At 37.3% G+C, this 24,378-nt stretch overlaps 2 protein-coding genes and 1 long non-coding RNA gene across 3 annotated transcripts; 1 reads left to right on the forward strand and 2 right to left on the reverse strand.

Moving 5' to 3' along the window:
• The first annotated feature begins 151 nt into the window (after nt 1-151).
• Nucleotides 152-14,992, forward strand: LOC135787519 (uncharacterized). Its single transcript, XR_010547081.1, has 4 exons — nt 152-263; nt 350-462; nt 7,142-7,283; nt 14,862-14,992. It is a non-coding gene; the product is annotated as an uncharacterized lncRNA (long non-coding RNA).
• On the reverse strand, nt 12,863-15,355 carry nkx3.3 (NK3 homeobox 3). Its single transcript, XM_065297497.2, has 2 exons — nt 14,844-15,355; nt 12,863-14,336 (listed from the first exon to the last, which is right to left on the reverse strand). Exons 1-2 carry the CDS (start codon nt 15,121-15,123, stop codon nt 13,879-13,881), a joined length of 738 nt encoding a protein of 245 aa, XP_065153569.1. The 5' UTR covers nt 15,124-15,355; the 3' UTR covers nt 12,863-13,878.
• A 6,314-nt stretch (nt 15,356-21,669) lies between these two features.
• On the reverse strand, nt 21,670-23,708 carry nkx2.3 (NK2 homeobox 3). Its single transcript, XM_065297498.2, has 3 exons — nt 23,618-23,708; nt 23,169-23,511; nt 21,670-22,667 (listed from the first exon to the last, which is right to left on the reverse strand). Exons 2-3 carry the CDS (start codon nt 23,503-23,505, stop codon nt 22,042-22,044), a joined length of 963 nt encoding a protein of 320 aa, XP_065153570.1. The 5' UTR covers nt 23,506-23,511; nt 23,618-23,708; the 3' UTR covers nt 21,670-22,041.
• Nucleotides 23,709-24,378: the final 670 nt, after the last annotated feature.

The following is a 24,378-nucleotide window of genomic DNA, read 5'->3' on the forward strand; positions in this document are numbered from 1 at the left end:
CCTACAGGAGATTATATATAATTACAAACACGAAGTCGTGATCTCTCTCTCAGGAATTTTTAAATTTTTTTTGTTCAAGGCTAAAAATAGTGGAGACCTTGAACGTTTGCTGTTACCTGCCTGACAATGAGGTTCATGGTCAAGGGAGAGCAAAGACAGCACAGCATAAAACCAGACAGAGGAGGAGAGGACGTTTGCCAAATCAGAACTGCTGAACAGCCCTAAGAGGTTTGAAAGTGGAGGTCCTATCTCTCCACCGATAAGTAAAGTTGCCTTGTGTCAGTGTTCTTCAATGCACTCCTTGTTTTCCTTATCTGCGATAATTAAAACATTGAAATTCCTTTCACAGGGCTCGGGGAGTGAGAAACAGACGTGTTGGGAAGCATCCTGTGGAAATGTAACAGGTTGGAGCTCTTAGCGGCCCATCTATGGCAAGAGGAGTGCAAAACTATTCACAGACAGGTGCCAAAAAACACCATGTTCCCACACTTAAAAACCCATCGACGGCCAGAAAAGCAAACTGCTTATGTGCATCTTTTTATGGTGAACAGCAAATTCAATTAGAATTTAGTATGCTTATTTTGATTTTAGTATGCTTTGAGCTTGTATACTACTGCAAAACAGTTATGTAAAGTGGATCATACTGAACATGAGAGAATCTGAATCGGACGGGGTTCATTTTTACGTGATGGCGTGGCATTTATAGCTCTGAATTTGTGCACACATTTTTGTGTCTCTTTTTCTGCATGTACACAGCAAAGCACTATTGCCTATTTTTTATTATGAGGAATATGGCTGGGTATCACTAATTGTTCCTGATACCGTACAGATGCACAGAAATACATCCACGATTCAATACATATCAGTGTGATGCACTTCACTGGCTACATATCAATTTAATCACAGCCTTTATAGTATGGATGGGCACACCATGTTACATTTAGGCATTTAGCAGACGCTTTTTTCCAAAGCACTTAGAAAAGTAAGGAAAACAACAGAGTCATTTGAAGTGCTATACTAAGTTACTTTCTTAGGCCCCGTCCCATTTCTACCCACTTGGTTTTGAGTGCCCTCAACAGTTAAGTCCCCTCAAGGAGGGAAGTGGAGGATCAAATCTTTCCATATGAATTGGGACACCACTATATGGAAAGTATCGTAGCAAACGTGCTCACCTACGTCATGTGCAGCATGATTATTAGTGGTGCTTGCATTTATGCAAGGCATCACTATTACTATTGCTCATACTTATTATTTATAATTATTATTCTTCTTTTTCTGGACACTTTTTCGGCGCGTAACTCGTCCCGCACGGTTTAACGTAGTCCCACGAAAGAGGGCTCAAATCGACCGGATTATTGAGGAGAGGTGTGCTATGACTTTTATAAGGGATCGGGTGCAGGATTTCTGAAAGGGGGGCGAAAAACCACCCGAAAAATCCCATTGACTTAACATTGTGCCCAACTTTGACAGGTCATAGCTCCGCTCGAGGATTTTATAGAAACATGTGGGTTACAACATTTGAAGAGGGTGGTAGGCTCTGTAAGAACATGGATCACAATGGGGTGTAAGTTGTACCCCTGGGGTGTAAGAGGCACCCAAAAATTCCCATTGACTTATAATGGGGCAGGAAACATGCCCATATAAGGGAATAAAACAGTTCCAGATGGGATATCTTTGCTTTACAGTGTCGTAGAGATAAGTGGGTGGGCTCATTTCACTCGGGCATCCAATCAGTCTCTCAGGATCATCCCAGAGCTATTAAGCCACGCCCCTAGCAACAATTTTGGGCACCCTAGCAACATCTCCCTTAGACTGCCATTATAAAATGCCCAGATGGATATCTTTGCATCACACTGTCATAGAGACATGGGGGTGGGCTCATTTTACTCAGGCATCCAATCAGTCTCTCAGGATCCTTACAGACTTACTAAGCCACGCCCCTAGCAACCACTTTTGAGCACCCTAGCAACATAAAATACAAACAGTTATATCTCGGCATCAGAACATCTTAGAGACACGGGGGTTGGACCGTTTTACTTGTGACTAGGGGTGTAACAATTGGGCACATCATTGGCCACTCCCAAGCCACGCCCCTAGCAACCAAATTTGAGCACCCTAGCAACCGAATAAACAAAGCCTTATATCTCCGCATCAGAACATCGTAGAGACACGGGGTTTGGACCGTTTTACTTGTGACTCGGAGTGTAATCACTGGGCACATCATTGGCCACTCCCAAGCCACGCCCCTAGCAACCAAATACAGTACCCTAGCAACAGAGTAAACAAAGCCTTATATCTCCACATCAGAACATCGTAGAGACACGGGGGTTGGACCGTTTTACTTGTGACTCGGAGTGTAATCACTGGGCACATCATTGGCCACTCCCAAGCCACGCCCCTAGCAACCAAATACAGTACCCTAGCAACAGAGTAAACAAAGCCTTATATCTCCGCATCAGAACATCGTAGAGACACGGGGGTTGGACCGTTTTACTTGTGACTCGGAGTGTAATCACTGGGCTCATCATTGGCCACTCCCAAGCCACGCCCCTAGCAACCAAATACAGTACCCTAGCAACAGAGTAAACAAAGCCTTATATCTCCGCATCAGAACATCGTAGAGACACGGGGGTTGGACCGTTTTACTTGTGACTCGGAGTGTAATCACTGGGCTCATCATTGGCCACTCCCAAGCCACGCCCCTAGCAACCAAATACAGTACCCTAGCAACAGAGTAAACAAAGCCTTATATCTCCGCATCAGAACATCGTAGAGACACGGGGGTTGGACCGTTTTACTTGTGACTCGGAGTGTAATCACTGGGCACATCATTGGCCACTCCCAAGCCACGCCCCTAGCAACCAAATACAGTACCCTAGCAACAGAGTAAACAAAGCCTTATATCTCCACATCAGAACATCGTAGAGACACGGGGGTTGGACCGTTTGACTCATGACTCGGAGGGTAATCACTAGTGGATGCCATTTTTTTCCCTAGCAACCAAATACAGTACCCTAGCAACAGAGTAAACAAAGCCTTATATCTCCGCATCAGAACATCGTAGAGACATGGGGTTTGGACCGTTTGACTCGTGACTCGGAGGGTAATCACTAGTGGATCCCATTTTTTTCCCTAGCAACCAAATACAGTACCCTAGCAACAGAGTAAACAAAGCCTTATATCTCCACATCAGAACATCGTAGAGACACGGGGGTTGGACCGTTTGACTCATGACTCGGAGGGTAATCACTAGTGGATGCAATTTTTTTCCCTAGCAACCAAATACAGTACCCTAGCAACAGAGTAAACAAAGCCTTATATCTCCGCATCAGAACATCGTAGAGACATGGGGTTTGGACCGTTTGACTCGTGACTCGGAGGGTAATCACTAGTGGATGCCATTTTTTTCCCTAGCAACCAAATACAGTACCCTAGCAACAGAGTAAACAAAGCCTTATATCTCCGCATCAGAACATCGTAGAGACACGGGGGTTGGACCGTTTGACTCATGACTCGGAGGGTAATCACTAGTGGATGCAATTTTTTTCCCTAGCAACCAAATACAGTACCCTAGCAACAGAGTAAACAAAGCCTTATATCTCCGCATCAGAACATCGTAGAGACACGGGGGTTGGACCGTTTGACTCGTGACTCGGAGGGTAATCACTAGTGGATGCCATTTTTTCCCTAGCAACCAAATACAGTACCCTAGCAACAGAGTAAACAAAGCCTTATATCTCCGCATCAGAACATCGTAGAGACACGGGGGTTGGATCGTTTGACTTTTGGCTTGGAGTATAATCATAAATTGTCCCACGAAACTTGCCACGGCAAGCACCACTCACATTTTCTTCAGGAAATGTACCTATCTAGTTATTAATATGATTGAACTCTCGATAAGCCCGGGTTATACGTGTTCATGTGAATGCCGGAACACATATCCTGAATATTGACAAAACTTCCCAGATCAGATGTATATATGATGGACAGACTCTCTCGAAGTAGTCGGGTGACGTCGTCAGATAGCTCCGTGAAATATTTTCTAACATTAGTGTTCAAAACTTCACAAAACTTCAAACTAACATATTCCAACAATTTCCAGAATTTTAACATGCTTGTTTGCGAAAAAATAGTTGTTCTTTTCAAGCGGTGTCCGCCATCTTCGAAAAAGTTTGACTAGCTTGCTGAGCTCGCAAGGTATCCTGGGAAATTTCATCTCCCACTTCGTTTTAAGCCTGCATCGGTCCTGGCTACATTTTGAGGGTTAATTCTAAGAGAAAATAGCACTCCGTCTCGCTCCCTAAAGTAATGCCCTACCCACAAGTGCATGTGCAAAAGCGAGGGTTAGGGCAAAAAGGAGGGGAAGGGGAGGTATTGGGAAGGGCCCTTACACAGCTTACAAAGTTTAGGCATTTCTTACACTTTTAAAGATAAAGGTACATTAAAGGTTCTTCACATCAATGCCATAAAAGAACTATAAAAGAACAGTACCTTTTTAAAAGGTCATAATAAGTACCATTTAGGAATATATTTGGTACCAATACCTCTGAGGTACTAATATGACTTTTTGAAAGGGTGCCACCCCAGTGACAGCTAGGGATTATTTTTCCTGACAGTACATATTTCAACTTCTTTTAAGGTCACACATTATGCCATTTCTACAAGATATAATATAAACCTCAGGTGTGTGTCTGTGTCTCCCTAGCCAACAGACAGTGATCGCTTTTGGTTGAAAATAGATCTGATTCCTCTAAATAAAGTCGGAGACAATAGTATCTTTAGTCGCATTAGCGATAAAACATGGTAAAATTAACCAGCCAGTCAGTGGCTGTGGGTGGGATTTTGTCTTTGTGATGTCACATTAACCCGTTTAAATCTAGTTTTGATCCAGAAATATTTTAGTTATGTTGGTTGAAAGTCTGCTCACATCTAGGGTGACCATACCATTCTTCCCGGACGTGTCCTGGCCAGGATTTCGGTGCTTCTTCCGGAAGTCGTATTTGTTGAGCGCGTACGCCATTCAGTTAAAAACATAAGACATGCAATGGTAGTTTTTATTCTTACCTTAAAATGTAACGGTTGCTTTTCTGTAATAAAAATAATAATCCTCTATGACGTATGCGGACGACAAGTACGACTTCCGGAAGATGCATCCGAAATCCTGGCCAGGACGGGTCCGGGAAGAATGGCACATATGGTCACCCTACTCACATCCTGATGTTATCCAATCACTATGTTAAGTTGTCTAAATGTATTTGTATAAATATATGTCATCTTTGAAAGGCGTAGGACCAAAACATGTTCAACAAATAGCGGTTTGAATGGACGGTGGGATTGTGATTTCAGTGCTAGTAGGCTACAGTTAATATTTTTTTTAATCAGATACCCTGGATTTTGCATAATATGTGCCCTTTGACTTTGACTGGTATTTGTGTCAATTCAAATCGTTCTTTTCTTTAGTGATTTGTTTTTTGTGTTGTGATACATAATCACAACACATACATACACATACATAGTCTGTCCATCATATATACATCTGATCTGGGAAGTTTTGTCAATATTCAGGTTATTTGTTCCGGCATTCACATGAACACGTATCACAACATAAAAGAACTATTGTTGGTTCCTAAAAGCAGTGGTTCTCAAACCTTTTTCAGCGTGCAGCCCCCCTTGTGTGCGTTGCATTCCTTCTCGCTCCCCCCCAAAGAAAATTTATGACAATTTTGTTCTAAAACATAACATTTTATTAAGACAAAACATATTAAAGTATACAAAGGAGTGCTGTTGGTTAGTAGCCTTATTTTATTTTATGAAAAATTTATGTATTTTATAAAATTTCATAAAACTGGGGCCCCCCTGGCACCATATCACGGCCCCCAGTTTGAGAACCACTGCCTTAAAGAACCATTTAGTCAAAAACCTCATTCACACAGCACTTTGGTCCCATAAAATTTTCGTAAAATTGGCATACAGGCCTCTGTGTGAACGTAAATGTTCTGGGATCGCTCCCGTAAAGAGGACATTGCCGTAACATTCACAGAAAGCATTCTGTGTGGACAAGAGGCAGAAACGATGCCGTAGTGAGGACGTATGTGTCATCGCAACAAGAAGTTAGGGTTCAGCTCTTTGACACAGGGATTTAAATGCAGATCAACATTAACAACTAAAGAAATGCCAGCAAACTAAACTGAAGCAAAGATCAGGGAGCTCTTTACTATCCGCGCTGAAAAAGAAATCATTCACCAGCATGACAGAAAAAATTCATTTTTTAACATTTTATTTTAAGGTGTCTTTGTTAGACATGCTACATCTAGACTAATTATTATAGTAATAACAGTTAATTATGCATAATTACATGCAACTAACCCTAAACCAAACCCTAATCCTAACCCCAACCCTAAGTACATGTTGTTAATGATTATTACTTAGTACCTAAATGTATAATTACACTGTAACAGTGATGCCGTAAAATAAAGTGTGACCCACGCTCCTTATGATCTTGTCATTAACAAAATTGCATGTGCATGGTTTCTTGAGAGAGAAATCACAGATAATTAGCAAACCTCAGTCACTGTGGAAAACCTTCCAAGTTCAGGACTTTAAATACATCAAGTTTCTTTACGGGATCTTTACGGTATGTGTGTGAATGCATGCACAGATTCTGGAAAATCATTAACAGTGTGAATGAACCAAAAATCAAAACACAAATCCCAGACACATTTTCCGTAATCTTTGGGTGAAAAGGGCTTAAGGTTTTTAGAAGAATCATTTCTTTTCTTCCCTTTTTAAAATATAAAAACTTTTTTTATTACTTTTTGTGCAACAGAAAGATTCTTCAGATGTTAAAGGTTCTTTATGGAACCATTTAGCCAAAAATGGTTCTTCTATGGCACCGTGATACACCTTTATTTTGGACAGAAAGAAGCCATATCTCTATATTCATCTTAAATTCTCCTCCTTAACACGTGTATGCAATTATTATTTATTGCATAAACTTAAAATAGAGTTGCTAAGCCTTACTTGTGGTTAAAAAGCTCACTGTGGGTTTCACAGAAAAGAAGCAGAGCTGATCGCTGATAAATGCATCACACTGCAGCAGAGTTCATCTCTTATGGTTTTACTGTAAATGTTTACATTCCAGCATGCCGTGATGTTATCAGCTAATCGTTTTTGGAACAGACCGAGGAGTCTTGTGGGTCGGATTATTGGTGGTGGTGTTGAATTGAGGGGGATTTGCCTGAGGAGACAAGGTCAACATGAAGCTGTGCTCTCTCCAAACAAAGGTATTAACTGTAGGACAATTCTTTCCTTTCTATTGCCCTTTCTATAGGCTGGGTGAATGCATTAACGCCCTTGTCCACATTGCTTGGTGAAAATGTTGCTTCACGTTACCTCTTCTTGTAGTAAGCTGGATCGTTTAATACACTCTTAAAAAAGGTGCATCTTCACAGTGATGCCATAAAACAACCAAATCAAATCATTTAATCAAATGTTCTTAAAAGAATCGGTTCTTTTATAACTTCTTATTATCAAAAGAAACTTTTTTTCACTACAAAGAACCCTTTGTTAAATCAAAAAGGTTCTTCAGATGTTAAAGGTTCTTATGGAACCACTCAGACAAAAATGGTTCTTCCATAGGTTGTTTTTCCCCAAGGTTCTTTACATCTATGCATTTGGCAGCTATACCTTTACAACTACATGCCAACTAACTTTCATTACACTGTAAAAAGTAAAAGTTGGATCAACTTAAAAATGCAGACTGATCTCACAGAAAGTCGTGTTATAGTCACGCAAAAGTTTATCATTTATTCGTGTTCATGGCACAAAATTTCTATTTTTTTTCATGCCTTGAGCACAAATGTCTTTTTCGTGTCTGTTGCACGACTTTCTTTTTCGTTTCATTTTATGTATTTTCTCATCGTTTTTTCCTATTTTCTTACCATTGTGGCTTTCTGTTACATTTTTAGACATCCTAACCCAAAACCCAACTTAAACCCCAACTGCAGGCGAGAATAGTTTTAAAAATCGGAAGAAAAACATGTAGAAAACAACACATAAAAGTACATCCTAACCCAAACCCCAAATGTAACCCCAAGCACCAATGATTTAAAAATAAGGAAAAAATGAGAAAACAATACATAAAATGACACAAAAAAGAAAGTCGTGCCATGGACATGAGAAACTATTTATAGAAATTTGAGTGTAACGAAAAAGACATTAATGCTCAAGGCACAAAAAAGCTGATTTATGTTCCATGGACATGAACAAATTTATCAAATTTTGTGTGACTATAACACGACTTTTCGTGAGATCATGTTGCAAAAATAACTTAAATTAGTAACACCTAAACAAATGAAGTTTTATCAACATAAATTTTTTCACTTTAAGTTAAAAATTTAAGGTGAAAAACTTCAAATTTTTAGGCATTACCACTTAAAGTAATTTTTAAGTTAATTCAATGTTTACTTTTTGCTGTATTGAGTATTAGTAGTTTGTTAGGGAAAGGTTAAGGGGTTAGTAGAACAAGTTAAAATAGACCTTTATTGTCATTGTTCAGAAAACAATTAAATACTCTTTAGCCGCTCTTCAGAATAACAGCAAACATAAAACAACAATGCAAAATAAACAATTTGGATAGACTATATACAATATGAATATGAACAATATATACAGTGAAACAATGTACAATATAAACAAACAAACAAAAAACGTATGGTTAAATAGATAACCCAAATAAAGTGATGATTACACTGTAAAAAAATCTGTAGAGATTACAGTATTACTGCCCAACTCTACCTCAACGTTTTTCATGGTATAGTCACAAAATATTGGATTTATTTATTCGTGTTCATGGACACGTTTTCTGCTTTTTTCACGTCATTGAGCACGAATGTCTTTTTCGTGTCACTCACCACAAATTTTTATAAATGGTTTTTCGTGTCCCTAGCACAACTTCTTTAGTGTCATTTTATGTATTGTTTTTTCATTGTCGCTTGGGGTTAGATTTGGGGTTTGCGTTAAGATGTAATTTCATGTATTGGTTTCTTCATGTTTTTCTTTTGATATTTTAACTATTTTCCCTTGGGGTTGAGAAGTCTGAAATGTTACAGGAAGTTGTTCTAACCCTATCCCTAAGCGACAATGGTAAAAAAATGAAAAAATACATAAAATGATGCCAAAAAGAAATTCGTGCTACGAACACAAAAACTATTCATAGAAATTTTTGCTGAGTGACACGAAAAAGACATTCATGCTCAATGACATGAAAAAAGGCGGAAAATCTTGTCCATGAACACAAATAAACGAGTCAAATATTTTGTGACTATACAACGACTTCCCTTGAGATTGAGTTGTACTGGCAGCTGTTTGCCAGTAACTTACTGTAGATTTAAATTTATGTTTAATGAAAGCAGTTTGTTCAAAGTTAAATGAACAATAAACATTAACAGGTCTATGTCTTTACAGAATAAAAATAAAATAATAGCCTCATGCAAAGCATTCTGGGAACCAAAATCTGAAGGAAAAAACAGAAAAAGGTTGATGAGGAAACATGAAAAACTTGTTCATGTTTAATGTTCATTTATCTTAACATAACATACATTTAAATCCGGCAAACAGCTGCATAACTACAGCTTATTTTGTACAAAATGTAAACACAGAGGTAGTGCAAAAATTAAAGTGTGGTAAAGATGGGTAAGGGATTATTGCATGAGTCCTAGGGATGGTAAGAGGGTTATGTATTTAAACATTTGGCTGCTGGGGGAAGAAGCTGACTTTGTCTTTTGTCTTTAGAAATGATGAGTCTGTTTATTAAGCTGACTATCGTTGCAAAGATACTCACAAGCAGTAGAATGGTTGATAGTGGATCATCACAATAAAGTATTAGCAGATATACTGTAAAGGACACAGTCTACTGATACTTTAATGACTGGTAGTGAACAAAAAGTTGCAAAGTTACTAAAATACCCTTCAAAGGTGCAGTGTGTAATTTTTAGAAGGATCTCTTGACAGAAATGCAAAATATTATACAAAACTATATTATTAGGGGTGTATAAAGATCTTTTTATAATGAACCGTTATGTTTTTATTACCTTATAATGAGACGTTTTTATCTACATACACAGAAGTTCCCCTTACGTGGAAGTCGCCATTTTGTGTCGCCATGTTTCTACAGAAGCCCTTAACTGACAAACTATTTTTACCAAGTTGTCTTCGACGATGACATGTTTTTCGGGTGACGGCTATCGTAGCTTCTCTGTGCGTTTAAAAAGCGAGGGGTGAGCAGTTGACTGAGCAATTTGCAACCTCACCACTAGTTGCTGTTAAAATTTACACACTGCACCTTTAAATGTCTAAAGGGGACTACTGGAATAAAGTTTCAATAGTGTGTTTCCTGTAAGATATTGAGACCATGACCATTGCACCGCTAACCCAATGCTCACCAATTTAGCTACAACAGCACATGTTTATTGTGATGTGCACTTTTTATGTCCTTTCACTTAACACATGCACGGTGAAAACTGTAAAACGTTTGTTGGTTAATTCCTACCTTTTATCTTTTCATCGACAAAGCACTTCTTTTGTAAAGAGTAATTTTGTTGTGGTTTCTGCAGTGCTTTTACATTGTTTGTCTCTAAAAACAGCATATTTAGAAGAAAAGGTGTAGAGACATTAAAGCAGGCAGGCCATATGAATGTAAATACTGTATATGAATGAAAAGCCTTAGTCCTAATACGGCTGTTGTAGTTCCGCCTTATAGTTAAATCAGATAATCGCCTTTGTGTTTACTCCAGAGTGTGCATGCGCATTAGCTGGACCAGCTTAAAATATGCAGGTTTATTTGCATGATTTGAAAAACCATTGATTTATTTTATTCCCAGTGCGAAACAATTTATTGGAGATTTCAATCTTTGCTCATTCAGGGTTATAGGAGCTGTACTCGCGTGACGGGAGAAAGCTCGGGAGCGTTACGAATATGGCCGCCAACCGGACTGAGTTGCCTTAAAGGAATTTTGGTTGTTCGGACCTATGGTTGGTGTCTTTTGAATGAACTCTTTCTAGCAGATGCTTTAAACTTCGCTGGAGTGAGACACAACAATTTGATAATAATAAGAGATAATGAGTTACTTGTCCACGTGTGGTTTAATAGCTGGGAGTTGGTTGTTGCAGGTAAATTTGAACATGCACTGGTTGAGCCATCCCACCCAGCGTTTTTGTTTTCTTTGTGTGGGTTTATGTGCTCGCTCACTCGAGTCTGCACGAATCGTCTGCTCTTCTCAAAAACATACAGTGTTTACATACTTTTTTTTGTATAAACACAGACTTCCATTTGGCGATCAACTGTGCCCCAATTCCTCTTTAGTAGCAGATCCATTCATGTTTCATTTGAAATATAACAAATTGGTCATCCTAAAAAGAATAAATTCATCAAGATTACGGCTGAAAGACAACAAAAGCAAAAGACAAGAACAGACAAAAACTTGCAAACTTGAGATTAAATGGGAGTACACAAGAGTACGAGACGCATTAACAGTTGCTTACCTCAGTCTCAGACAGCCAAAGCTGTTTTTCTTTGTTGTACTGAAGGTTTATGAACAGGTGAATTTAGTATTTTGATGGTGCTTTTTACATAAGTGGTTATAGGAAAATATATGCAATAGCTCGAAACGGGCCAACCTGACACAATAATACAGAATATCTATATCTATATTTTTGACTATATGTTTAAAAACCAACAGCCGTCGATGCAGGTTCGATAGGGACAGATGGATGCTGTGTTTTAGTGATACTGAACCTTCTTTTCATGCCTTCATGAGGGTGTTGTCTCCTAAAGCACATGATTAATGTACCCTGGGCTTTGGCCAGGTTCTGTTGTGCAACATAGACATGGTCTATTGACAGTATCTGAATCATGGCAGATATCACAAAGTGCCCCTTAAAAACTTATGAGAACTACTTTGTTGCTTTATGATGGCTGAATATTTTTACTGCGATAAACTACCGTCTCGTTCGTGGAGATTCGTGAAAAGACAGTCGTGTAGGACACTCGTCTCATGGTTTAGATAAACAACATTACCAGGAACATTACAGATACTCTATGAGTTTAGAAACGGATATAAACAGGTCAAGATAACTACATACCTGTTTACAGTATTTTATTTATGAGTTTATTCATCTTTGTTTTCTTTTTTTACATTTTAGAGGTATATATTTATAGAAAGAAAAGACAAACTTGCGATGCCCATTTTATTGAAAATTACATAAACATGTTTTATGCAATTCCTTATGCAAATGGGATTTCATTTGTCAACTGCTCTGGCCTCCTTCCTTAAACACAGGAGGACAGACTATTCAAAGCAGACAACTCGACACTGTTGTTCTTCATGAAAATGAACAACTTAGACTTTAGTCTTGGATGAGAGGCCATAGAGAGGGCAGATTAAAGATCATTTGCTCCATTGATACTGGCTGTTAAACTGTAATTGTAATCCCTGAATAACTGCATGTTAAATGTCCATGTCAATTATGAGTTTTATTTAAAACATATTTAAGCAGTCCATTAACATTATCTAAAAAAAAAAGATTTCTATTCATTAAAATGATCTCAATTTCTCCCGTTTGTTTTAAGTAAAGACTTGCTTACTCCCTGAGGGAATCATTTTTGTATTATTTGTATGTTAGTCTGTTATACAGTAACACCTGTCATTAGTCTTTTTGATGATTGTTTCCTCTTACATTATTGCCCTGCGGTCATTAATCTGAGTACATCATTTTGACAAACACCATTTAAAGAACTTGTACTACTGCGGTTAGATGTTTTTCAAACGTACCACATTATTTCCTTTATGCATACAACCTTTATTAAAACCTGTATTTATCCAGTGCCATTGACACTGAATATAACTTAGATACATTCGATACATTTTAGATATAGTGCACACAGTAGACTGTATTACAATAAATGGAAGATTTGTTTTAAGGTTTTCCTGGTGATTGTCATAAACAAAGAAAACCCAAACTAGACACAAGCCACATATCAAATCATACACACTGGCCCTAAAAAGTATTTGGAGACTTAAAAACGTATTATTGCATTAGATGATATTTTATCAAACCAAGACTTAAAAAATACAAAATTAAACATCAGATATTTTTTCTTCTTCAAAATAATATATCTACTTTAATAAAACTATATGAGGTGGTTTCCCGGACAGGAATTATCTTAAGCCAGGACTAGACCTTAGTGATAAATTTTTACAAACATGCCTTACTAAAAACATTACGTGTATTTTAAGATATGTCAGTGCAAGTTGTTTTCAGTTTGGACAGCTCTTACATTTATTTTAGTCTAGGACTAGTTTAATCCCTGTCCGGGAAACCGGGCCATATCAACTATATGACAAACTACATCTGTTGTTACACCTGTGTGAACTTTAAAAGTAGCTTTATTCATCATCTCAATGTTATTCTGGGATCTTTTGTTTTAAGAAAAATAAAAACAAACATGGATACAAAATGAAAAGCTAGATTTTAGTATAAGTCTTACATCATTTATTTGCAGATGACACTTTTTTATTTTGTTATCTAATGCAATATAATTCCTACATTTTTAACTTTGGGGTTGAGTTAAGAACTCGTTTGATACTTTTTAGGGCCAAGCATTTTATTATAACAATTTTGATAAACATTTCAACTGAGTAAATGTTTACTCTTTGGCTTCTGAAATAAAATGATTGGTAGTGAAAATGCCCTGGTTATCCTTTTGGCTTCTTTGGATACATTCAGTAATCCTGTTGGAAGAATATGATTTGGTTTGCTCTGTTCTTCATAAATGCACTTTGGCTGTATTATAGATTTGTCTCACAAAGCTCCAGTAATTCAGTACAAGCCACCACTTAAAGTGTTTCCTGAGGTCCACGGCGGAAAGCAGAACATATAGGGATAGTAAGGGAATGATGGATGTAAGGGAGGTACAGGCGGATTGGGCAGCTCCTCGGCCCTGTATTGCCTCTGGTTGTTGTTCACAAGCACCTTCACCGCGACTCTCTTTGCCAGGGTTGTCGTCGGAGTTGTCGCAAGCTCGGACGCCATTTGTCGCCGTTTGGTTTTGTATCTCCTGTTCTGGAACCATATTTTCACCTGTGTCTCGGTCAGTTTGAGGGCACCTGCCAGATCCGCGCGTTCGGGTCCGGACAGATAGCGTTGCAGGTTAAAGCGCCGCTCCAACTCGTACACCTGCGCGTGAGAGAACGCGGCACGAGACCTCTTCTTGCTCGATTTGGGGTTATTGACTCCAAAGTTACATCCCCGGGACTTCTCTCCGTCAGTGTCGTGATCTGCATAAATGGACAAAGCGCAGATTTAGACTTAATCGGATGAATTGCGCACAGCAATTTCGTTTGCAATCCAGTTTTGACCCGTAATAAATTACTTTATGTTATACATTTACAAATTATTACACTACAATATCAATAAAACAGGCATATACAATAAGGTAAAAAGCAGCAGTGTTACAATATATTACGCATTTGCGTTTATTTGAGGAGATTTACACATTTGTTTAAATTTGTGCATTTGGCAGACGCATTTATCAAGGAGATTCAACCCATGACCTTTGCGTCACTACGCAATGCTTTACCAACTAAAGAGAAAATCACAGGAATTGAAACGCTTTATCTTTGTCAAATTCAAAATTATCACATAAAATTGCAACCATCATGTTTTGCATGGACATTGTGTATAGACACACCTTCTTTAATCCCATGTAGCTTATGGAGCTTTTCTGCGCACCAATCAATAGCATAGGTAATTATCTGCAGTGTGCGCTTGTCCTAACGTCTCACCTTGTTGTCTTTCTGAAGTGTCTTCACCTGTTGATTCCTCCTCACATGAATGCTGGTCCGAGGATGATGAGTCTAACACGAGCACACAGGAAGAGATGCGCCTCTGTGCGCTCTCAGGTCCGGTCTTACGCACCGACAGAGATGAACCGGTGGAGTCCCGTGCTCCTCTGTTCCCGTTTACCCGTTCATCTGCGTCCTCAACAAGAAAGGTATTTCTCCCGGAATCACTTCCTCGGTTTAATATGTTGTGAATTGAAAAGGAGGTGCGGTTATTCGCCATTTAAAACATTTATGTAGCCTAACCTGCTCGTCAGTGTCGGATGGCCTGAGTGTTGCGTTTCTCCGTTCTATCTGGCAGTCTTCTGCTTTTTCATGTCGATGAGTGAGGCTACTCCACGGTTTATTGGTCTTTAAGTGCGATTTAATTGCGCGAAAGCGTCTTCTGACCTTATCAGCAAGCAAAATGTCAGAAACTGTCATGTGTGCATCAGTTTCCTATCTTGCCTTTACAAACGCGGTGCCAATGGGCTTTCGGTAGCGCTTTGCTCCGCCCTCGGATTCCTTTGGCCACAAAAATAAATGACGATTGAAGAACCTTAGAAATCTGTGTGGTTCGTTTAACGTGTAGGACAGGTTGTAATTTTGAAAGTTTATTTAAATGTATATTTTATAAATATTTAATTTATATTTAGCCAACACCTTGGTATCACAAGTTAAAAGAGCTCTAGCCGTGTAAAAATCTAAAAATCTGTACAATTACTTTTGTCTTATGGACAATTCATTTTATTTTTATTTATTTGTAAATTATAAGATAAATATGATTTAGTTTTGTGTTGATTTTGTGTTTTAAAGCTTGAACATGCCTGAAAATCTTACAGATCATTACTCAAACTATACCTTTTTTCACACTGACATAAGATGTATGTTTTGTTTTCGAGTGAAACCAACCAAAGGAAAGAAAAGTTAACTACAAGGCTTGATGATTTTTATTGTTTTGAACATAGCTAACTACGCGTAATTATTTGCGTTTACGTGTCCGATTTAATGGTTTTTGCGCGTGCAGGTCAAGTTGAATATTTCTTTATTACGTGTAAATTCACTATATCCAATATTTATAAAGATAAAGCACATCAAATATAAACATCCCTAAAGGCAAACACATACATTAATCTTTCTCTAATCCAGTTGCTTGACATTTAAAATCGTTGTCCTTTAGCCTCTCAAAATAGCACAAACTGAACATTTCTCAAAATCTCTGATATGGCTATTTATCGAAGTTGCAATAATATTAAATATATTTATTTAGATGTGTTAGTTTTTTGTTTTTATAATCTTTTCTAATATAGGTTTCATACGCAGACACATTTTTTCTTTCAGACAGTTGCTGTATGAACTATTTTGATAATTTTAGAATATGTTATTAGTTAGTTATTTATTTAGTTACTCATTGCCCTTATATGTGCACTGCAATAGCATATTATATTTCAATAGCACACGTAGCGAGGTCTTAACGTAATTTTTTTCATTTAACAAAATGATTTTTTTAAAAACGTTATTTTTGCATTGACATTTGCATCTTGAATTCAGGAATTTGATGAAAAAATGTTTAAGAAAAAGATACACTTCTTTTTAAATTAAAATAAGTTTACATTTGCATTACATTGCTATGTGCATTCTAATTTGGACATTGCACTGTGAAGCACAAATGTAAATCAAATGCCGTGTATCGTCGTAAAAATTAAGATGTTTAGAGTGTACGGATCTGTAACTTTTATAATGCGTACATGAATGGACATAAACCATATTGATGGTCGTACGAGATGTTTTGGGAGACCTCTCAGTCTTTCTGCGAGGATTTTATTTCCTAACGAGCTAAATAAAATAGCAAAAATATCCTGCGACGAAGTTTGTTTAAATGTGTGTGGTTCGGTTTCATCAAATAGCAAATTAAATCTTAGTTTGTTCCACTTGAAACGTCTTAGGCATTTTGCGCATAAAACATTTGTGCTTGTGTCAAGAAATACGATTGTAGCGCCGCCACGTGGCCTCCAGAGTGACAAACATCGGATGTTTATCTGGTTATCTAACCCTAACATCACATCTTTTATTGTCCCTTCAATTATTATAGCAGTGATGTGGTTGTATCCGGTTCCCTATTCTTTGCATATGGGTGCTATCTACTTATTTCCTAAAAGAAATAAACATATAAATCACAAAAATTCTTGGAGGTTATGATATTTGTGATATCAAATGTAATGGTATTTCTTTATAACTTTAATTAGTTGTAGTAAACAGTATTAAATTAAATTATACTTTAACAAAGATCCATGAAGACAATGCATGGTCCAGCAGTGCCCTCAACACTGCACTGCACATTTCTGATGTCTCCCTTTTCTGACACACCCAGACTGAACTGAAGTCTTTGCCAGCGAGCTGATGTATTGAATTGAGTTTGTTAAATTAGGAAGGCATTCAGAATGTGTAAGATGCATGCAAGTGATTAAAATCCCTTGTGGGGTGGAGTGTATTGATTATTCCTTTAATCCAATACTGTCCTGAACACTGTGCTTATAACATATTTAAAGATGCATACATTGTTTTAAAAAAATATATCTTGTACAGTAAGTGGGTCATCCATATAATTTAAATTGCCATTTTTTTGTTGCTGTTGTTGTATCTATATCATCACATTGGTAGATATACATTGTTGTTAATATAATTTAACTCTGAACAAACACTATTTTTTTGTTTTTTTGCCTTTATCATTCACTGTAAAATAATTCAAATGGCAGTATTACTGGGAGCTGTTTGCCAGTAACTTGGTGTAGATTTAAATGTATTTACTGGCAACAGTTTGTTTAAAGTTAAATAATCTTCTAAGTCTTTGTCTTTACAGAATAACACTAAAATAACAGCCTCATGCAAAGCATTCTGAGAACCAACATTTGAAGAAAAAAAAATGAGAAAGGTTTATAAGGATTTCCGGTTCCCAGAAGGTTTTGCATGAGGCTGATATTTTATGCACTCTAAAATCATTAGTGCTAAATAGCACTACGTAATCATAGCAGGGGAACCATTTTTAGTGCTATATAGCACCACAACACCAGATATGGTTCTATATAGCACAATATGGGTCCTACACAGGTAGCCTACTACTCACTTAAAATGGTTCCCCTATGATTACGAGCCAGTAATCCAGTTTTAGTGCTATTACTGTTTGTTTTCAGAGTGTAGTTGCATTCTGTAAAGACAAAGACTTGTTAATGTTTAATGTTCATTTAGCTTTGAACCACTATTTCCAGTAAATAACATACATTTAAATCTACATTAAGTTACTGGAAAACAGCTGCATAACTACAGCACATTTTTACAGTGTTTGCAAAGAGCATAAAAGTCATTGGACTTCAAATTCAGTCTGCCAGATTTGTTTTTCTTACAGATCCTTATCAGGCAGTGTTTTAAATCTCTTTGTATACAAGTTATTTCGCTGTTAATAAAGTGCACATTTTTATTTAAAAAATAAATGTTGTATAAATATATACAATGTTTTGTTGCCATGGAAAGGTGAACGTTTTGATAATATTCAATTTATTCATGATAAAACACAGAAACCACCACTGTGCTGTCAAGGCCCAAGAGAAACTGCTATTGTTAAAAAAACTTTGGATGGGAGATCAAGAGAAATATGACCACCAAGGGGCGCTGTCTATTCTCTGGCTCCCAATTAAAAGGTGCTGGTACACTCTATAAACAAACGGTGCTATATAGCACCAAAAGTGGTTCTTTGCTCGTAATCATAGAAGAACCATTTTTAGTGCCATATAGCACCGGTGAAGCACCTGTGTAGAACCATATGTGGTGCTATAGTGATGCTATATGGCCCCTATATGGTTCTACACAGGTGCTTCACCGGTGCTATATGGCACTAAAAATGGTTCTTCTATGGTTACGATCCAAAGCAACAGTTTTGGTGCTATATAGCACCGTTTGTTTTTTTAGAGTGTAGTATAAATTACATATGGGATAACACTTGAAGATTTGCTATTAAACCAAGGTGGATGACTATTTTTATTCTGTAAGGCATGACATTAGTGCTCAATACACTCAAAAATTGTGCTAAATAGCACCAAAAGCTCGTAATCATAGGGGAACCATTTTTGGTGCTATATAGCACAGGTGAAGAACCATCCAGGGGTGCTATATGGCACTTAAAATGGTTCCCCTTGTGATTATGAGCCAGTGAAACACTTTTAGTGCTATTTTGCATTTGGTTTTAAAGTATACAATGGTTGTGTTTATTATTCATGTTGCACACTTTTGTTTCAATGGAGTGACATGACAATAGTTTGTATGTGCATTGTCTGCACAAAACAACAAATGCTGTGATTATGTTTGTTAGGTATGCATCTGTGACAAACAGACATTTTTACTATTTTCTCTTTAATTTTTCTCTTTTTATTTTCATGTTTACCTGTATTTTTGCTAGTTATTTAATCCCACAATTGTTTCATAATCATAAGATAATCACCATAATCATTATCCGTCTCACCCAATGTGTCCTCTTTTCCCCTCCATATACAGTATAAGCAGTTTCAACTAAACCTTGTGGATATCACTGTTGTTCTTTTAATATATACAAAAAAAAATAAGTTTTCATTTTAAATTTCCTAAACTATTTAAAAATATTGCAAATATCTTACCAAAGTAACAGTCGCCATTATTTTTAGATTATTTGTAATATATACATATTAAAACACAGAGGAAATCTGAGTAAGTATCCTGATATGCCCCATGACACTGTTTAGAAGAACTAACCCCACCCTCTCTTGATAGGCGACCAGAAATCCTCTCAATAGATTCATATCATTGTCGTCCAGCACTCTGTATAGATTTATATCTCTGCAGTCCAGCAGCGCGTCCTGAGGCATCGCCTCTCTGTCGCCATCAGTATTTACATTGAGGTGTCTGGGCACTTATCCTGACAGCAGGTATGTCCACGGTCCGACTGGCCTTGCGGTAGCGATGGGAGCCGTTCATCCCTTGCTATTAGTAAAGACAAACCCAGATGACGAGGTGTTTACTTTTCTATTAATCTTCATTAAAAGAATGTGAGTGCTGGGAAAGCCGAATGTTTAGCAAAGGCCTAACAGACCAATCAAACCATTGCGCACTGGAGCTTTTATTCTTAACATATCATTACGTTTATTTAGGCTATATAATTATAACACTATAAAACTACAATGAAAGCATTGGATGGCTGGGTAGCAAGTAAAATCGAAAAACTTAAATGAGCCACCCAGCAATAATTTTTGGAAGTTCATTTTTATTTGACTTTATTCGGTTCGGTTCTTGTTTTTTTTTGTGGTTCGCTAATAATCAGTAAAGTAATACACATAACATATATTAATCCTCTTTTACTAGTCCGCAGATATTTCAAAGTTTTTGGATTTAGTTTTACTCCAATTGTATTTCCGGATAATGTTCATTATCAGGCCATTAAAATAATCCCAATGTAGCCTACTTCGTAAGTTGTTTTCGTGTTTTCCCAAACCATAAAAAGTAAATCCATCTGGAGCTGTCAGGTCAAAGGGTGCTAATTTAAATACAAAAACCTTTTCCTCAAAACAAAAATTGTGTGTGTGTGTTTGTTGCAGTATCCGCTAGCATGCGCATATAGCATGCGCATTGGCGATGTCATCTTATTAAACCTTATTGGACATAGTAATAATAAATAATTATTAGGGTTTCAGACTTGTTATTGCTCAGATACACAGAGATTGAAGAAAGTGTCGCATACAAACACTTTACTGTTAAATGTAACTCTGCAATCATATTGAACATGCATACAAACTATTAGCTGCTTGAGCATATTTGAACTTGTCATTGGAGGATAAATAAAAGCTTCTGCAGGTCATGTGTTTCTTGTTAAAAAAATATAGCATTTTTTTAAATCATATCGGGACGGTAATTAATTATGTATAACATATTTATAATATATACACTGTAAAAAGTTGGTTCAACTTTAAACATTACTTTAATTGGTGATACCTAAAAATGTAAGTTTATTCTACTTAAATTAACCTTAACATAAAGTGAAACTTTAGTGAAATTTAAAGTTGATTTTTTTCTGTTGGTGTTACCCAATTGTAATTTTTTAAGTTAATCCAACTTTTCACTTTTTACAATGTAATTATATAAATTAAATAATGTGTAATTATATATATATTATAACAATAGCCTAAATGTGTAATGCGTACTCAAAGAGACTTATGCTAAAGTCTGGATTTACTGTAACGTATGATTTGGCGTTTTTATATTACAATTTTACATTACAATCATTAATGTGTATAGAAATTAAGCTAATATAATTAATTTCTCAAGAAACATGGGCCAAGACTTGTGACTGTTTCTGTAAGCTAAACAGCTCTACATGCATTGCTGCTAAGTACAATTAATTTCCGTAAATTATAAATGTTTAAATTTAACAAAACAGTTAAATCTTTAAATTAACCTTAAAAAATTGTAATGTTGAAAACGCGCAAAAACATTTTATTTCTCTAACTATGTTGCACCACTCATACCAGCCGATAAATTTGTTTTAAAGTCACCGACTTATACTTCCTGTTTATTTTAAAGAGCAGATGGACTTCTACATATGGAGAGTGTTTTGTGTAGACTCTTATATTGGTATTTGAAATATGTCAATATTTTAGCATGATGGTTTAAAATAAAATGTACTGTTTTTATTTTTACAAGGTAGGTTTGCATAAAAACACACACCATTGTCAATTTTCGTAACATTCTTACATATAGATGTTTACCACCAAGTGCAATAACGGAGAAAGCAAATGTATGCCATAATGCCAGTTAAAAGTTAGATCCACATTAAAATTCATGTCCAAAAATGTGGCCTAACACACGTTGTAAGGGCAGAATATAAAACTGTTATTCGGTATAATCGTAAAATAATTCTGCTGTAAACTGGCCTTCAAAATTTGATCATCTGAAGCTTTCTTCATTCGTTCAGCCATCTTGTACGTGTTCCTAAAAGAAATTGAAAGAGGTTTATACTGAAACGGTATACGGCGCATCCCTGCGTATTTTGTTTGATAAAAGTTATAGGCCTATAAACACTGGTAACTGTCTGTTAATATTGTCAAGCTGTCATTTATGTACAGATGGAATGGTTGTAAAGTCTCTACCACGCACGAATACCCTGCAAGGTCCCTTGACAAGCTGACACGGGCGTCCCTTGTGAGGTCTGAGGTTGGGAATATGTTCCGAGATTGTTCAGACTCATGCTCATCAATGCATTGGTAGACGTGTTTGTTGGAAGTGGCGGAAGGCTGGGATATGTACAGCTGTAAGGGGTCGTATACGCGGCATTGTTATAAGATGAATAGCCATTATAACTGTATGGAGCAGGGTTCACAGCGTACGTGGCGTTGTAACTCTGTGATCCCGTCAAACACGGTTTGCCATCCCGGACGAGGACGGGCACAGCCACCCTCCTGGGTGGCGGCGGGTGGTGGTGTCCTGCCATTTCCAGTGTTTTGTCTTGACGCTGTCGCTTGCATTTATATCTACGGTTTTGAAACCAAATTTTGACCTGCGTCGAGGTCAGTTTCAGGGAACTAGCCAAATGTTCTCTCTCTGGTGCCGACAAATAGCGCTGCTGCTTAAAGCGCCTCTCCAGCTCGAAGACCTGCGCCTGGCTGAAGAGAACCCGCGGCTTGCGTCGCGTCCTCTGCCGCTGCGCTCGCTCCGTGTCCGAGTGCGCATCACCCTCGCAGTCCGGGGATCTTATGATGGCACCGCAACTTTCTATTAAGCCAAACACAATACAAACAAGAGACACAAACCCTTAGTCGATCAGCTCTCACTTATTAATAAAAGCATTTGCATACACGATAAACAAATCACACATTTGGTAAGTTTGAACAGGCCTTTATCTAAATGCAGAATTAATATGTGCTATTTCAAAGCAGCTATCTTACAAGCCTACAATTACAAACCATACAGAATGTCTGCAAAATATTTTTCTAATCTACAATATAGCCTAGATAAATTATTAGCACTTTGCCGAATATTAAAGTTTGGCAGGCCTAATTGTAATGCGTATTCATTTCTACAAGGCCTGCGCTTTTGTTTGTCGAAGCAAATAAATTACATCCTTGAAGTTAGTTCTAGTAATTGTATATTTAATAATATCAATATAATTGAAATCTCTTTCTCTCTCATGTCTCCCACGTAGCTCTGTTTGCTATTCATTTGAAACTCCACGCCACTTTTACAATTCTAAGTGTTAAAATACAAATCACCCACTCGTTTCGTGGTCCTCAAGTTCATCTTCAAGTTTGGTCTCGACGTGTCCCAGTGCCGGATGGACGAACATAGGAGGGGAAAGGCTGCTCTCCACTAAGCTCTCCGGCATTGAGAATGAGTTCAGATAAGACATCTTGTCTTCGCTGTCCGAGAAGCCGGGACTGTCTCCACCTCCGAGGAAACTGGATGATGGTGCCTGAAATCTCTCGTGCGGTTCCGGATGAAGTTGTGCGTGGTATTGCCCTGGATGCAAGGACTGAAGGTGAGACTGCTGCTCCAGTTTCAGTATATCCTTCACAGAAAACGGCGTTGATGTTACCGGGCTCGGAAGCATCATCAGGCGCTGTTGAATTACATCTATAATATTATTCCGGATTCAAATGGCACCCTCAAACACTAAGCCCTGTTGAAAAATTGTTTAGATAATCAACAATTTCATGTAAACATACCTAAATGTGTCGATTAATCTCCCATTTTGTCATGGCTGCTTGATTTGCATGAAGAGAGGTGAGAACCGCCACTCGTCGGTGTGAAACTCTTGTGTGTTTTTCTTGGAGTCGGGCAGCACAAGGCAGTTCTTCTGCACCGTGATGTCACATTACCGGGGCGGGATGTACGATCCTTCCCACAATCCACTGTGGAAACGCATGCAATTTCATACCAGGTCCTTAATACTATACAATACGTTTGAATAGCATTAATCCAAAACCAAAAAAATTCGTTATATTGATCTGAATAATCCTAAAATTCAAGCAAAACAAGCTTAATACCTGTAACTGAACAATAAACATTCCCACAAGGATCTTAAAGTGAGAATCGTTTTAAATGACTCATGATGCGTGGGTTGAATAATTCACTGACCAGAATTATAATTATTTTTTATTAAATTACACCCAAAATATATATAGGTTTATGCAGCATTACACACTTAAAAATAAAGGTTCCTATATGGTTCCATAAAGAATGGTAAACATATACAGGACATTTCTGTTGCGCAAAAAGTTATTTGTAGAGAAAAAAGGCTCCACAGACTATTAAAAAAAGTATAAATTGTTATTTGAAGAACATTTGAATAAAAGATTTTCGGGAACTAAAATGGTTCACATTTGGCTTTGTGAAAAATCCTTTTCAGCACTTTTATTTATAAGAGTGTAAGGCATATTTCCGATGTATCTGTGAGATTTCATAAAAGTGAGCGCTTAACCTTCTC

This window comes from Paramisgurnus dabryanus, chromosome 20, assembly GCF_030506205.2.
Source record: "Paramisgurnus dabryanus chromosome 20, PD_genome_1.1, whole genome shotgun sequence".
NCBI lineage: Eukaryota > Metazoa > Chordata > Actinopteri > Cypriniformes > Cobitidae > Paramisgurnus > Paramisgurnus dabryanus.